The following is a 15,844-nucleotide window of genomic DNA, read 5'->3' as shown; positions in this document are numbered from 1 at the left end:
TTTCATGATGACGATAATCACACTGCAAATTATTCATTTAGATTACTTTTTATTAACATTTATCATAAATTGACACTGGGGAAATCTGACATGGGTCTGATCCCCTATCCCTCTTTCCCAGCATATGGACCTTAGATGGACACTTGCCATGTGTGTGGAGGTCACCAAGGAGCATACATAACTGGTCTGCTAAAACCTGGTAACAACTCCATTCACTGTTACCGAAAATCGAGGACACATACATCACACTTTTGTGATGTATTTTGAACATCCTGACACTGCTTTTCCTTGACTGAAATAATTAAATATTCATCCCCAGTCTGCATGGACCCCAGGACTCACTGTGAAAATGCCCTAATGCTTTCAGCTACGGTGTCAAGATAACAGATCGAGGGTGAGTTGCTGACGAAGTTGTTGCTCATTATTTTGAATGAATGAATGAATGAAACATTATTTATATTGCGCAGCTATGCCCAATGGGCGTCAAGGCGCCTAATCCAAATAAAGACTGTGAGCGAAAAGAAACAGAGCCTACTGGTAAGCATTGATAAAGAGCCAAGTTTTCAATGACTTCCTAAAGAGGTCAAGGGAGGGCAGTGTTTTGTTTTCCAGGGGGAGTGAATTCCACATCAGAGGAGCCAGTATGGAAAAAGCTTTGCTCCCCCATCTAGCCTTCTTGGCTCTGGGAATTACCAGTTGATTAAGCTCACTGGATCGGAGACATCTACTCTGAACGTATCTAGAGAGAAGTGATCCAAGGGCATCAGCCGGGCCTGCAGTTAAAGCCTTATATGTAAGGCAGAGGAGTTTAAAAGTGATCCTTGAGGGGATGGGGAGCCAGTGGAGGTTCTTCCTCGCTAAGATCATCGAGGCCAGCTAGGGCAAAGCGAGAGCAAACCGCGCTGCCGCGTTTTGTATGACCTGCAAACGCTGAAGCAGGCCCTTGTTGGCCCCGGCGTACACTGAGTTGCAGTAATCAAGCCTTGAGCCAACAAGGGCGATCACCACCTGTTTCCGTGCCTGAGGGGACAAGTAGTGTACGATTCTTTTCAAGGTCTTGATGACTCCCCAACAGGTAGCCACCGTTCTGTTGACCTGAAGCTCCATGGAGAGCTGGGTGTCGAAGATGACGCCTAGGTTCCTGGCAGATTGTGTTGGTGTTGGGCAGCTACCTAAAGAAGGAGGCCACCAATCATCTGACCATATGCCCTGGTCCTTGCCAAAGACCAGGACCTCTGTCTTGTCCCTGTTCAACTTTAGGGAGTTGGCAATCATCCACTCTGCAACAGGTTGCATGCAGGCCCTAAAGTTAGAAGCGGTTTCACCCACAGAGTGAGTCAGGGATACCATAATCTGCGTGTCGTCGGCATACGACACTACCTCCATCCCCTGAGATCTTACTAGTCTTGCAAGTGGGGCCACGTAGATGTTAAACAGGGTCGGACTCAATGCCGACCCCTGTGGCACCCCACATTGCAAAGACTTAGCGGGGGAGAGGTATTCACCTAGCATGACACGCTGCTCTCGTTGTTGAAGAAAGGAGCTCAGGAGACTGAGTGCCGGTCCTTCTACCCCTGCCTCCCTTAACCTAGTTGTTAAAGTAAGGGGAGACAGGGTGTCAAATGCTGCTGAAAGATCCAGCAGCACCAGTACGGTGGTTAGACCCAAATCCACTTTTCTGCGGATGTTGTCCATGACTTTCGTCAAAGCAGACTCCGTGCTATGCAGCTTTCTAAAGCCATGTTGGGACCCGTCCAAGAAACCAGAGGTATCGAGGAAGTTTGAAAGATGGAAATTCAAATGGGTCTCCAACATCTTAGCAGGGGCCGGCAGCAGAGAGATGGGTCTAAAGTTCTTCAGTACTCCAGGGTCCAAGGTGGTCTTTTTCAGCAGCGGCTTCACGATGGCTTTCTTCCAAAGTGACGGGAAGATGCCCTGTTCCAATGCTCCATTCATGACTTCCAGCATCGAAGGAAGAATGATCTCTCTGCAGTTCTTCAGTACTTTCAGAGGAACTGGATCGAGTGGAGATGACGATTTAGTTTTGTCCAACAGGCTATTAAGATCCTCTAGCGAAAGGGCAGGGAAATGATCAAGGGAGTGAGAGGATTCTTTAGTCCAAGCTTCCAGATGTTTAATTTGGGAGAAATCCTCGGCATTAAGCGAGTTCCCCTGCGACTTTAGAGCTATGTAGATATCATCTATCTTTTTGTAGAAAAAGTCTGATATATCATTGCATAGCTCCTGGGAAGCTACTACAGGATCGGGGGCCTGGAGAGAGCACAAAGAGTCCACTATTTTGAAAAGCTCTTTGGAGGATGTTAAAGAACAGGTTAAATTGGAAAAATAATCCTGTTTTTCCTTAATGACTCTCTTTTTGTACTCACGTAGTAGGCTCTTATAGCCTTCTCTATCCTTGAGATCCCAGGATTTACGCCACCTACGTTCCTTCTGTCTGCAAGTTTGTCTGAGAAGCCTCAGATCGACGGAAAACCAGGGGGCAGTTGGCTTCTGTCTAGCTGCAGCTTTCAGGGAAGGAGGAGCTAGTTCGTCAGCGGCTCTGGTGATGGCATCAGCAAGTTCTTGGGCCGACTCATCCACCTTCCGCTGAGTTGAAATATGGGCATTGAGAATAAAAGGGGCTACAGCCTCCTTAGTAAAATTTTTGAAGCTCCTTTTGAATTGTTTTTTACCAGAGCCCACAATGGCAACGGGGCAGGGAATGTCTAGAAACAGCGGGACTGCTAAATGGTCAGACCAGGTGATCGGGACCGGTGTCCCAACCCCTAATCTAGGGTCGTTGGAAAAGATCCCGTCAAGGATATGCCCCGCCTTATGAGTCGGGTGGAGAACTCGTTGTACAAAGTCACATGCCTCCAGAGAATTAAGCAGAGAGCAGGTCTCTTTCGAAGTAACATCCTCTAGGTGAAAATTAATGTCGCCCAGAATAGTGAGATGGGGTCTACCAAAATAAGGTTCCAAAATTCTAAAAAGTTCTGAGCAAAAATTAGCTCTAGACCCAGGGGGCCTATAAAGTAGTATGCCAGAAAAGGAGCTCACCGGGGTATGCACAATACAAAAGTATAGCGCCTCAAAAGGATCCGTAGAGATCGATAAGGGTTTTATGGTACATGTGAAAGTAGATTTAAAAAGAATGGCTATTCCACCCCCTCTACAGCGTTCTCTGTCTAACCTTAGAAAAGTGTATCCTTCAGGAATGGCCAGAAGCAGATCATGGCCAGAAGACTCAGTAGCCCACGTTTCTGTAACAAAGATCCAGTCAGGGTTCCTTGAACTAACAAAATCGTGAAATTCAATCCCATGTTTGATCAATGAGCGCGCATTGATCAAAAATCCCTGTTTGGATTGGGAGGTATGACTGGCCGGCAAAGAAGAGATTGAATAAGTGCGGGCCTGAGTAGGACCGGCAAAAGGAACGTTGCACGAGGGACACAGGTGGGCGCGACACAATACCTCGGGTCTGAGCTGATGATGGCAGCAGAGCGCAGGGGGTCTAAGGGACAAAAGGGTGCCATATAGGTCCCCCCGGGAGGAAGGCGCGTCAATGCCTGGGGACCCAGGGTCCAGCCCGTCCTGCAGCGCGGACGGGCGCAGACGGGCTTGCCTTTGGCGCGCCGCCGGCGCGCCCGCTGCGCCCGCCCGCTGCGCGGACGTGCGGAGCAGATGTTTTTATCCATTGGTGAGTGAGGAGGGTAGGAGGGACGATGGACTGCACCGTCTCCCTTCCCTTCCCAAGATGGCGGCTCCGGTGGGTGGGGGGGGGGTGCCCAGCGTCACTCACAGCTGAGCTGCGCTGTCCTGTTTGACTGCTGCCTGGAGGGAAGTAATCTCACCCCAGGTAAGAACAAAGATAAAAACGGGCTATTTAAGATATATACAATTTTTTAAAATGGATCAGTTCTTACAATTTTTAGATGCTGAAGGCAGCGTTCGTAGTGGCAAAAGTATCTGTGCAATTCATCTCAATTAAAAATAACACAGAAAGATAGCAGCGCAAGCGAGCGCTAAGAGCCCCGGCTTTCCGCCTCAAGGCGAGTGATTAGCACAAAATAACAAAATAACAAGTATACAGTATGTCTGTGCTGAAGGCAAGATGGAAATGGTTTGGGGCATAAAAGAAAGATAAATAAGTTACTTAACTTTGGTAATGCTCTTTCTGGTGGATGCTCTATGTAACCGCAGATTCCTCACCTGTCAAATATTCTCCAAACATTAGACTGGATCCAGAAAGCTCTCAGTAATGCTCCTGCATGCTGCCAGATGGCCCCATGTGGCTTTGGGCCAGGTCCACTCCGCCCCAAAGGAGCAGAGCCACACATATCCCTGCGTGCTGTCACTATCTTGCACTCTTTTTGCGCACTCAGACATTGTCAATTTACCAGCTGTCAGTACCAGTACGCAGATCTCTAACTTGGGGCCTCTTACGATGGGCCACTTCTAAGAATACATACATACATTTGTGACTTTCTTAAAGCGGAAATGGTAATGGTGCACTATGGATCTTTTAGGCATTGAGATGAACAGTTCTGGTAAGCAGTAAATGTTAAGACAAGAGCAGTTTCCTTTTCGAACACCTTAATGGCTAGTGTGGACAGTGGATTTTTTAAGCAGCTGCAAACGCATTTAGGAGAAAGGATAGGCAAGGCTAGCCTACTGGAATAGGCTGGTACCTATATTTGGTTTATGAGCAGCAGGCAATGCACAAGGTGCCAGCTGTAGTACTGTTTGTGGATGAAACCAGTAATATCACAAGATAACAATACAAAATAGAGGGAAATAACATAAAAGTTAATATATTATACAGATACATATGGGACAGACAACCATGTGCTCTACGTACATACCAAAGGTGAGGTCTGCGGATACAATGCTGCTAGCCATAAATTGACTAAGGATATTGCTGGCACCAATATTTTCCTCACATCCAGACCTTGTGGCCATGCAGCCTCTTCAAGCACTGCTACAATTCATACACTTAATTTGCACAGAAAACACATAGGCATTTACCACTCATTCATGCAACCTGCATCTTTTCCAAATACACTCTTAGTGTTCATATGGCAGTCACTCAGAATGATGCTATGGGCCTTTCACTAGTTTGTACCATCTCTGGCCTACACATACTTCTACTCTGTATACTCTTGGCACCAGGTGAATTTAATGCATTCATAAATTCTCAAAATGGGGTTGTACTTTAACCTTAAAGATGACCAATGCAGTTACAGGAGACTTAAAAGCACAGGGCCCTCCAAAGAGCAATAAAAAGGATCTACACCTTCAAAAATGTTGATGTATATTGGAAGAACAATCACACAATGCAGCACTTCATCATAGCTTTCTTAGTTTATTTATTTATTAATGTGGTTGTTGAGACCTTGAAATGTAGTCTGGTTTCGATCCAATTTTAAGACACTTCTTCCCGTTTTTCAAGTTTATTCAACATCTTCCTCTTTAATTTTGCTATTTCTTAAGTTGGTTTCCCACAATATCTCCTTTGTTAGGAGCTGCTTTTCTGCCAGGAAAATATAATTTTTCAACATGGTTAGTGTTTGTAATGTTTTGTGTTCATTTCAATATGTTTTTTTTTCACAGATCTTTGTTTAGTTTTATCTTATCCTTTTAATCTGGTTCTCATGATAAGCAGATACCACGTAACTCTAGAATTTTCACTGCCCAAAGTCTGCATTACCAGCATGTACCACTCTGACCACTCTACTATTTGTCTGGAAGTTCGTTAAGGATTTAACATGCCTCCATGTCTAGCTGAAGAAGGTTTCACATACCCCTCAAGAGGTTGAGTGGACACCTCAGTCCTTCAGTTGGCCTCTTGCTGGAGGGTCTGTCTCCACTCAACATCGGCAATGATCTCAAAACTGAGGGAATGTCCTTCAGAGCGAGAAAGGTACTCTACACTAAATTGGTGTCTTCACTATTAGGGATGTGGGGGTGGGTGGGAATAGGTAACAGACTTAGTCTTTTTTCAATGCAATCCATGAAGTCATCAGCGATGCTTACCTTGAAATCAGTCCATGAAGTCAAATTGTAAGTCATCTGTGATGTCAGCAGAAGAGCAACTTTGAAATAGAAAGGTATTTTTGGTTAGATAGCTAAAGGACGAAGGAGGGAGACCAAGTGAAAGTGACCCCCATTTCCACCAGTTAAGTTTGACAATGCAATCTTCTCTCCTCAAAAGTTGCATTTTAGGACTCAGGAGCACACGCCAGAAGCTGCAGGAGCACTTATTGAACAGCATGCTGCAAGGGTGCAGTACCATAGACAATTACGGACTGTCTTATGGACTTATCGTCACAAGGGTGCAATAGTACAAGGCATTACTACATTAGCAGGGAGTGAGTCTCTCTCTTACCACAGGGGTGGGTTGGTTCCTTGGAGGCTAAGTGAACGTAGTATGATGAGGATGGACGAGGCAGTAGAATTCTCAACGTTTAAGTGTAGCTGTGCTTCACTCTTTGTATATGTATTCAGGAGAGCATATCGGTGTGTGAAAATTCAGTGTTTATCAATTTCAAATTATGCACAGTGCCGAGAAAATATTTCCACTGCTAGTCTCTACAAAACTACAGTTGCACTTGATCTCACTGTTGATGCGGCTCTCCTGTCTTGCCTTTTTAGTAAAGGCTCAACTTTTCATGAGCATTTGCAAAGTTGTATTTCTCTCTAATTGATTTCACAAAGATTGTGATCCAAAAAAGGTGTATTTATTTTATAACCTAAATCTTTTAATGCACCCCTTATACATTGTCCTCTGATACATACCAGTGTCAGACCTTGGCGACCTGGTGCCTACTATACCTTTCACACTCATTAGCAGATCTCAAAGGGTAGCTCTTCAAACATGACGAGCCTCCTCTCACCAATCAGGTGACTAGTTTGAGATTTTAATTTTGGGTCCAGAACTGGGAATCCAGATAATGAATATATTTTGAGATTTTGAAGTTTTTGAATGGACCAACAACAACCAAATAAGTGAGTATTTTGCAATGCGGATTGTGTGCCAAATAGGATGTACACTTTAGCACTTTTTATGTGATCAGGGGCAAAGATTACCTATAAAATAAATCAAACAGACATACTCTTTTGAGACATGCAGACACTTGGCCCCTACAAAGTTTTGTCCTGATTGGAAAATCTATCTCCAGTCTGAACTAAACATGTGAAGCTGCTCAACCCGTTTCTGGGAAATTGATGTTTAAATAGGTCATGGCCAGGACCTAGGGTCCTAGCCAGGGGGTATGGTGTTGTCTTTTATCCAGTGTCTGCCACACAGGGCTACAGTTCACACAGTGTAGGTACTGCTGGCCTGAAAACAACTGAGCAAAGGACACTGTTACAAGTCATACACTCTGGATCTTATTCACATAAATACAAAAGGTTCATTACAAAACAGTAAACGTTCATGAACACATCTTTAGTTAAAGGTGTTCTGGTTCTCTACAAAGAACACATCCTAACTTACATCATAGAAATAGTAATAATGTTATTTGGAAAATGTCTGGGATTACGAGACATTGCAATGAGGCAATTAAAGTTATGATTGCATAACTAAGGATAACAGATCAATCTTTTGTCTTTCTAGGCTTTGGATAATAACCATAGCGTCCTTTCAACTAATATTCTTTTTAGTAAGTGTTACTAACAGAGTGGCACTGTCCCTCAACAAAAAACAAGAAGAAGGAACTGTGGGCATTAGTGTGCTTGTGTGTGACTAAAAAAGTTTAGAATGGTAACTGTCATATTTTCACATAAGAACAGGAAGAAGCATGTATTTGGTAGGCTTTAGGGTGCTGTGATGGAAGGGGCAACTAAAACTGTCCAATTTCAGTTCCTCTAATTCTTGGAAACTACCATAGCATTCATTAGTTTAAGTTTGGCCACTGAACACATGCACAACACCCTCACTCATAAGCATTCGGAAAAGAAAACATCCCACTCCATTCTATAACATCAATTCAAATGTACAGTATTCACAGATCTTAAACAGAACTAGGATTCATTGTATAAACAGCTCGATTTGTAAAAATCAGTTAGAAACCAACCTGGGTCCATATGGTGCAGAGTAAGTCTCACCAAAGAAGTAGCTAAAAACATATTCATCTAGATCTTCAAATATTCCAACTCTGGACCTCTGGTACTCTTTAATATCCCCAAGGTACTGTTGCAAATCATTGACAAAATCAGTAAACAGCATTCGATCATGTATGAACAGGCCATTATTGAAAAATCGTTTGATAAATTTCTCGAGCTCTGTCCAATGATGGAAGTCTGCCACTTCCTGCTGCAGATAACTTTGCACCAAATATGTAAATTCATCTACTTTGATCGGATCAAAAACCTTGTTGAAAAAACTAATAGACTCCTGGTGTGCGCATTCAAAAACACCAGAGCAGCCTTGAGGGTTTAAGTGTGGTCTTTTCTCACATTCCTGATCATGGTTACATTTCTTAGAGTGTTTATGTCCTGAACCTTTCGATTGAGTTTTCGTGGTCTCTGAACTTTCATCTGAAAATTTGGACTCATCAGTATGATGGTAGGCTTGGAACTCCCTAAAATCCGGTTTTGCATTTGCAGTCTTTTCTTTATTAGTGTCATCTTTTCTTTTATTCTGGTGTCCATCAAACATAACTTTGGTAGAGTCCTTAAAGTGCCTGAAAGTAGATTTCACTGAATCTGAGAATTTCTTCAGTTTCTCTTTAACTGCTTGTTTAGCCTGTTTAATCTTTTCTTTGTGGTGTCTCACAAATTCCTTTGTGGAGTTCTTCATAGCATCAAAAGTATCCTTAACAGAACCAAAAAAGGAATGTTTGGACTTCTTTTTGCTCTTGGTGTTTTCTCTTTTTCCTTTGTTCTCTCTAGCTTCAATGTACAACCTTTCCCATAAATCAGAGCGTTGTTGCTCAAAGGTGAGCTTTTTCTCAAGTTCCTTTAATCGTTTTTGCATAGTTTCCATCTCTTGGTCGTCCTTCAATGATTTTAGATAGTCTTTGTTCCTCAAAGACTGCATGTAACTATATTCATTAAGTTCATCTTTCATGGCTTGTATATTTGATCTTTCTTTGTCCAACTCTCTTTTTAACAAATGTGTCTCTGTTATGAGGGTCTCCTTCTGTCTCAGAACTGAATGACTAAATAGCTTTTCTCCTTCTAGTTGTTCTTTCAGCTTCTGATTTTCTGTAAGAATAGATTCAACATGTGTGTCTTCATTCCTCAAAGTTATCACTGGTTTTAGCAGTTTCTTTGTATCAAAAACATTTTCTCCCTTCTCTAGTGATTGCCTTAAATCCATATTATTAGCAGCTTGGTTTTTCTTAAGGTCTGGAAATGATAACTTCTCATCTTCATGTACTTTCAAACAGGTTACATGTTTCTCACTTTCTACCTAAAATTCAATGAACAAAACAAGGAAAATGTAAGATTTAACTCACAAAATTGCAAGCTGATAATTACATTTATTGAGAGTTCACTGGTGTAATTTACACTTGTATGTTAATTGCCAGGGAGTACTCCCCTTCTCACCCCACATTTAACAATCGTATAACAAATATTTTTAATGTACAAATTTCACTATGCATGTTAAATTATGTCATTCAGCGCTCTGCAGTATTCCCACTTCTTCAGATGTTGCCAATGTATTTTCATTCAAATCCCCTTTAAATCGCCTTCATTAGAATCTTATATTCTCCACTTCCTCTTTATTGAAACAGACAACATAATACTACTACTGAGTAGTAGTCTATTGTTCTTTACATTTTATTGAGAAAAATCGATTAATGCAGATCGATGACTATTTTGTTTTATAGTCTGTTATTCATCTCTCTTATTCCTCACCCCATTCTCTCTACTTTCCCGCCCTTTACTTTTACATAAATAGTTCTATCCTCAGCTATCATTTGTCTCGTCCTTATTATCTCTTGCAGTCAGTTTTTGATGCAGCTCCTTCCATTTCACTACGTCATCAGACACTTCAAAATCCATGTGTACCAGTTACATTCTCAGTTCTTTCACCAACAGCCATTCAATTATATCTCACACCCATTTCTCATATGAGGCACCTGTGTTTTGTAAACACAAGGAGATGATGGACGGAGCGTTGAAACGTGTTTGACACTCACAGATCTGGGTTGAATCCATCATCATTCTTTAGCTCACTTTGCCACCCCAGTTCAGACCCAGCCATATGCAAATCAGTCTTGACCTTGTTTTTTAGCAAGGGACCAACATCTAGGCATACCCTGTCAATTTAGGGCAAACTTTTTTTTTTAGCTAGGGGGCACATGTCTGGGCATACCCGGCCAACTTAGGGTGAACTTTTTTAGCTACGGACCCACGTCTGGGCATACTCTGGCAACTTAGGGCTAACCTGTGTTTTGTAGCCAGAGTATGACTACATGTCCTTAGCCAACCGTTGGGAGGGTTCAACTATCTTGTACCAATTTTTTCAGTTATTAGTGTAATCCTAATAAACAGTGTTGTGGTGTGCAACTTACCCCCTCTCCGATCACTATTCCACAAATGTGTTATTATCTCCCAAAAACGAATCAGACCATATATATAGAATCTGTACTAACCACTGTGCTTATGGCTAGTCAGATAAATCCTGGTTACAACTCTGGCGGTAAGCAATGATCTATGCTTGAATTTGAATTGAGTATCATAATCCAACACTGATCGTCACCACTTTAACCATTTAGTGTCTGTAAATTGTATTCCTAAACCTTTTTCTCGTCTAGCTTTTATTCCTAACACTTTCATTATGCGTTTCTTACAGATGGCTGTGTCCAGTAATATTATGGGTCTACCAACATCAATTAATCTGTATAACTCTCATAGCGACCTACACTGGAATCATTTCCAGACACTGTTTTGCAGCACTCCCCATCGTGGCAAATAACCGGAACTGGTCTGATCTAACACAAAACCGCTCTTGGTGTAAGAACGTATCACCATTGAAAGGAGTCGTTCATCTTGATGCAATTACCTTTATAAAGTCTGGCACATTTACATTTTAACTTAATGCCGCAAACCGTGGCGGGCCCATAGTTAGGCACCCACTGTTAACAGTGAAAGACTATTTTCATCGGTCTGTCCCACATTTGTCGCATCAAACACACTAGTTATGGGACTTCAGGCCCCTTTTCACGTGGTGACAGAACATCCTATTTAAAGAGATCTGTCTGTGGCTTCCAGCTAATAAATGTTCTCTATTAGTTTTGTTGCAAAACTATTGTGGTAAATATTGAATACGAGACTTCTACATCTAGCACAGTAAGCTCCTCTTGCTCATAGATTAGTTTAAGTGTTGTCCATTTTATTCTCAGTCTGGCTATACAGACTGAGGGCCTTCTGGGGCAAACTTGCCTTTCACAGCCAGTCATCGAGAGAGGGGAAAGACTGACACCCCTGATTTGTGCAGATGATCTGCACCCACCATCACCATGGTAAACACCCGAAGGGCACTGGTAAGGCCAAAGGAGAGCAACTGAAAGTGCTCATGGCCTACTGTGAATCGTAGTTAGGGCCGATGAGCAGGCAGGACGGTATGTGAAAACTGGCGCCCTGCAAGTCCAGCGCTACCATTCAGTCTCCGGGGTGTAGGGCAAGACAAGACCTGAGCCAGAGTGAGCATTTCAAATTTTTCCTTTTTGAAGAAGTAGTTGAGGGCTCACAGTCCTAGAATAGGACGAAGGCCCTGGTCCTTTTTCGGGACCAGAAAGTAGCGGTAATAGCAATCACAGCCTATTTCTGGCGCAGGAATCCTCTCCATCGTTCCCTTGGCCAACAGAGTTCTGACTTTCTCCTGAAGCAAGTTCAGGTGGTCCTCCGTCAACCAGTCGGAGGCATGGCGGCTGGGGTAGCCTCGAAGGCGAGGGATTAGCCCCTTCGGACTATGTGAAGAACATATTTGTCCGATGTGATGTTTTGTCAGTGGTGGAGGTGATGGCTGATCCTTCCACCAACCGGCCGCCCATTATCCTGAAGGGCCGGACTAGAAAGGTTTAGAGGCTGCAGGGGAGGAGTATACTGACTAAACCTCTGGCTGTCTGACCCACAGGAGCCACGCACACAGCCGCACAGAGTTTGCTGAACTTGGGTGGGATATGGCTGGCACGGCTGAAAGCCCCTTCAACAGCCACGAAAGAGGCGGAAAGCAGACAGGGGGCGCTTGTTCATCGAAAGGCTCAAAGTCTTGACTGTAGCCCGCGAGTCCTAAAAGCACTACAGGGCCATGTCTGTCTGGTCTCCAAAGAGACGGGTGCCATCAATGGGCACGTCCATAAGGGAAGCCTGGACATCCCCAGAAAAGCCAGAAGTTCTGAGCCAGGTATGGCGGTGAACAGCCACCGTCAATGACATTGCTCTGCTCAGAGAGTTGGTGGTGTCACGCCTACAACAAATGGTGAACTTTTAAGCATCTCTCCCATCTGATACTGCTTGGGAGAGAATGCCCGAGTCTGCTCTGGGACCTGTGGCAGCACTTGCGCAACTGTTTACCACAAGGAGTGGGCAAGGCTGGTGAAAGAAAAAATCTTCTTGCCCCAACTATCCAGCCTCTTGGATTCCCTGTCCGGGGGTGCAGAAGAGAACGTGGCTTTTGAGGTAGAGGCCTGGAACACCAAGCTCTCGGAGGTAGGAAGGTTGGTGAGGAATTTTGGGTTGTCTTGTCCAGGGCGATGGGCTTGGACTTGGTTCCCAGGAGGACATCAGTCTAGGCTCATTGAAAGGCAGGATGGGTTAAAAGGAGGAGACACCTGGCTGCAGGACCTCTGTCAAGATGTCTGCCCTTCTCACCACCATATCAAATGTAGCTCTCACCTACATAGCCACAGTAGTAGGAGAAAGCAGGCCAGACTCTGGGGAGGTATCCAGTCTACTAGCCTCACTCAATTTCTCATCTTCCTCCATTCCTAGCCCCTCCAAATACATGAATCGACCTAGGACCCATGAGTGGCGTCAGTGGCAAAATCGTCATCGATAGGCGCCGCTCTGGCTCCAGGTCGTCAGGGATGAGAATGGGGTTGGTGGTGCCGAAAGCGTCTGGAGTCTCAGCGTGGGGGCTGGGGAAAGTCGCAGGGGAACGACCGGCACCGGTGCGGATCCACCATTGGATCCATTGGGGGGTATCGGCGATTGGGACAGAGCCGTCAACGCGGAACACAGAACCCCCTCTGAGCCTCCGGGGCCCAAAGGCATGCCAGGAGGGTCAGGTCGCCCAAATATGAGGCAAATGGTGTCATAGAATTCTTTAAGCTGGGCAGGGATCACTCCAACGCCTGGAAAGGTAGGGAAGAGCGGAGCAGACCCAGGTGCAGGTTCCGCAGAACGAGGCCCAGTGTCAAGACTCATCCATCATGTCAGCCGACAATGAAGCATGCTCCGACTTCTTGTATTTCTTCCCTGAACAACCCGAGAACTTCAAGTGGGAGGAGGAGGAGTTTGGACTTCCTGAGCGGTGCCTGAACCTTCCTCTCGACCAGGATCAGAAATGAGGCCTCCGGGGCAAACGGCGTGGAGTTAAACACCATAACAAGCAGCTTTAGGGACCACTCCCTCAGAGCCACGGCGTAGCAGTCGGAGCACGACTTAGAGTCGTGGTCGCGCTACTGGCACCGGAGACAAATTAAGTGTGGATCCTTCACCGACATAGCACGATGGCAGACGCCCCACAGTTTGAATCCAGAAGTCTAATTCGATATTGAGGGAAGAACCTTCACACCAAAAATCTGTACCAAAACGTCGAAAAAAGCCTGTCAAAAAGTGACAGAGGGTAGCTCTCTTCACAGATCTGTGCTAGCTGGCGCACAAGTAAAATAACTGGCGTCAACGCGCCAAGGTGAAGTCTATATAGGTGGCACAGACGACGCCACGCATAGCCAACTGATGCCACCTACCAGCACACAATGGTATTGCTCGAGCAAAAGTCTTCCTGATGCAGCCTGACACCTTGGATATTCTAAGGTAAGGAATCTGCTGTTAGATGTCTCTATCAGATCTAGATAGCAGTTTCATTGTTCCCTTGAATACAAATAAACAGAATAGTATCACCATTGTTATAAACACCACCCTCTTCAGGAGTGACATGAGGAGCTTGAGACAAAAATCAATTGATCACTTTATGCCTTTATCTATATTGTATGTTTTCGCTTTTTATGTGTTGCAAATGAATGCCCAAGTATACTAGAGCTCTGGGTTTCCAAGACATCCCCAGGTCAGGTTGGTCTTTCTGTTCACCCAGCAAGTGATCCATGTGGAAATAGGTGAAAATTTGACCAGTGTAAAGTATTGACTGACCAGTCTCTTTTTAGTCCTGATACTTCTTGGAACATCTCTACTTGTCATGAGATGGTTTTATAAATCTTTTTAGACAATATTCAAAATTATTCTTTTTTATAGTAAATACCTTTTTGATAATTTTAGTTTTGGATTATATTTCTACACTATATGGGCTTGATTAGTCTGGTTGTACTACAGTTTGTATGTGAGTGGCGATAGAGTGAGTGGAGTATTTTCTATTTGTGGAGGTAGCAAGGGAAATTATCTTTCACTTGTTGTGAGTACCCTATTCCCTTGTGTCTGCATAAGGGGTCCCTCTCTTTTTATTGTAGAGTCATGAGGTGTGGAACAGACTCTTCCAGGTGCAACAAGTATACTAATGGATAATCTTCATACAAAGAGACCATGTGTCATGTCACCTACTTTAACCCCCCAATCTTTTAACTCTGGGTGAAGTATGCACACCAGTGGCTAGATTCTAAGCCTGGGCAAAGCACTACGCTACGCTCGCGTAGTTTGCGAAGTTCGCGCTACTTCGCACTACGCGAACTGCACGTAGCACAGTGCGAACACGCATAGCGTAGTGCTGCGGTAATTTTTTGCTTGCTCGCGGTCCTCAACGTCAAGTTGGCGACCGCGAGCAAGCAATATGACATCCCGGCGAGACTTCTTGTTCGCGAGCATGGAAAATAAACCTCCCGGCGAGATTCCCAACGCGAGGAGGTCAGGGTTCGCATTGCGAATGGTCGCGTATGCTCGCGACCTCTCGCGATGAGTAACTACCAGTTCGCGTTGAGAAAGCTGCCGCTCGAGTAAAAATCTACTCGAGCAGCAGAAAACTACAGCTCGCACTGTGCAAGATGCCATTTTCAATGATTGCACAGTGCCGGTTGCTTGTCCGCACTGTGCAATCATTGAAAACGACATCTGGCACAGTGCGAACAAGGTACTACGCAGTTCGCGAAGTGCTACGCGTAGCTCGCGTAGTGCGAACTGCACTTTGCGTAGCTTCGCGAAGTAGCACTTCGCGAACTACGTCCAGGGTTACTAGATTCCCAAGGCTAAGAGTAGCACCAACAGTGGGCACCCTTATCTGGTGTCACACTCTGAGGTCTAATTTGCTGAGAAAAAATCTATTTGTCTGGTCCCTGTCCAAAACATGAAAGTACAGAAACAGAATCCATTTCAGGAGTGGAATGCCCAGACCATAAGCTTTCAGGACTTTAAACAGGAAGTCCCATCCTACTATATCGAAAACTATTTCTCTATCAAGTCACACCATCATGTATTCCTCATTTAGTTTGCAACCAATGTTTGACGTGGGTGCTCGTGCCAGATAAACACTTAATGCTTAGAATAGACTAGTTGTGGAACAACTTTCATCAGCCTGCTCGCTATATTCTTGCAAATTATTTTGATACTGGTATTAATTATTGACAATGGCCTATAAGATTGATAGTGTGTTGGGTCTTTGCCATACTTCACTATCATTGTTGCTTCTTGCACCCAATCTGGGAGTTTGCTCCGTTTAATA

At 44.3% G+C, this 15,844-nt stretch overlaps 1 protein-coding gene across 2 annotated transcripts in view; it reads right to left on the bottom strand.

The window, feature by feature from the left end:
- Positions 1-15,844, bottom strand: part of CCPG1 (cell cycle progression 1) — a 436,684-nt gene that overhangs the window by 11,692 nt on the left and 409,148 nt on the right. For both annotated transcript variants that reach the window (XM_085644140.1, XM_085644141.1), the window contains exon 8: positions 8,079-9,418. In XM_085644140.1, the coding sequence (XP_085500266.1) occupies positions 8,079-9,418 (1,340 nt within the window). The remainder of the gene's footprint in view (positions 1-8,078; positions 9,419-15,844) is intronic.

The sequence above is a fragment of the Triturus cristatus genome, chromosome 3_1, assembly GCF_964204655.1.
Source record: "Triturus cristatus chromosome 3_1, aTriCri1.1, whole genome shotgun sequence".
Taxonomy (NCBI): Eukaryota; Metazoa; Chordata; class Amphibia; order Caudata; family Salamandridae; genus Triturus; species Triturus cristatus.
Note: the sequence above shows the minus strand (reverse complement) of the source record. Positions and strands in the feature narration are given on the sequence as shown.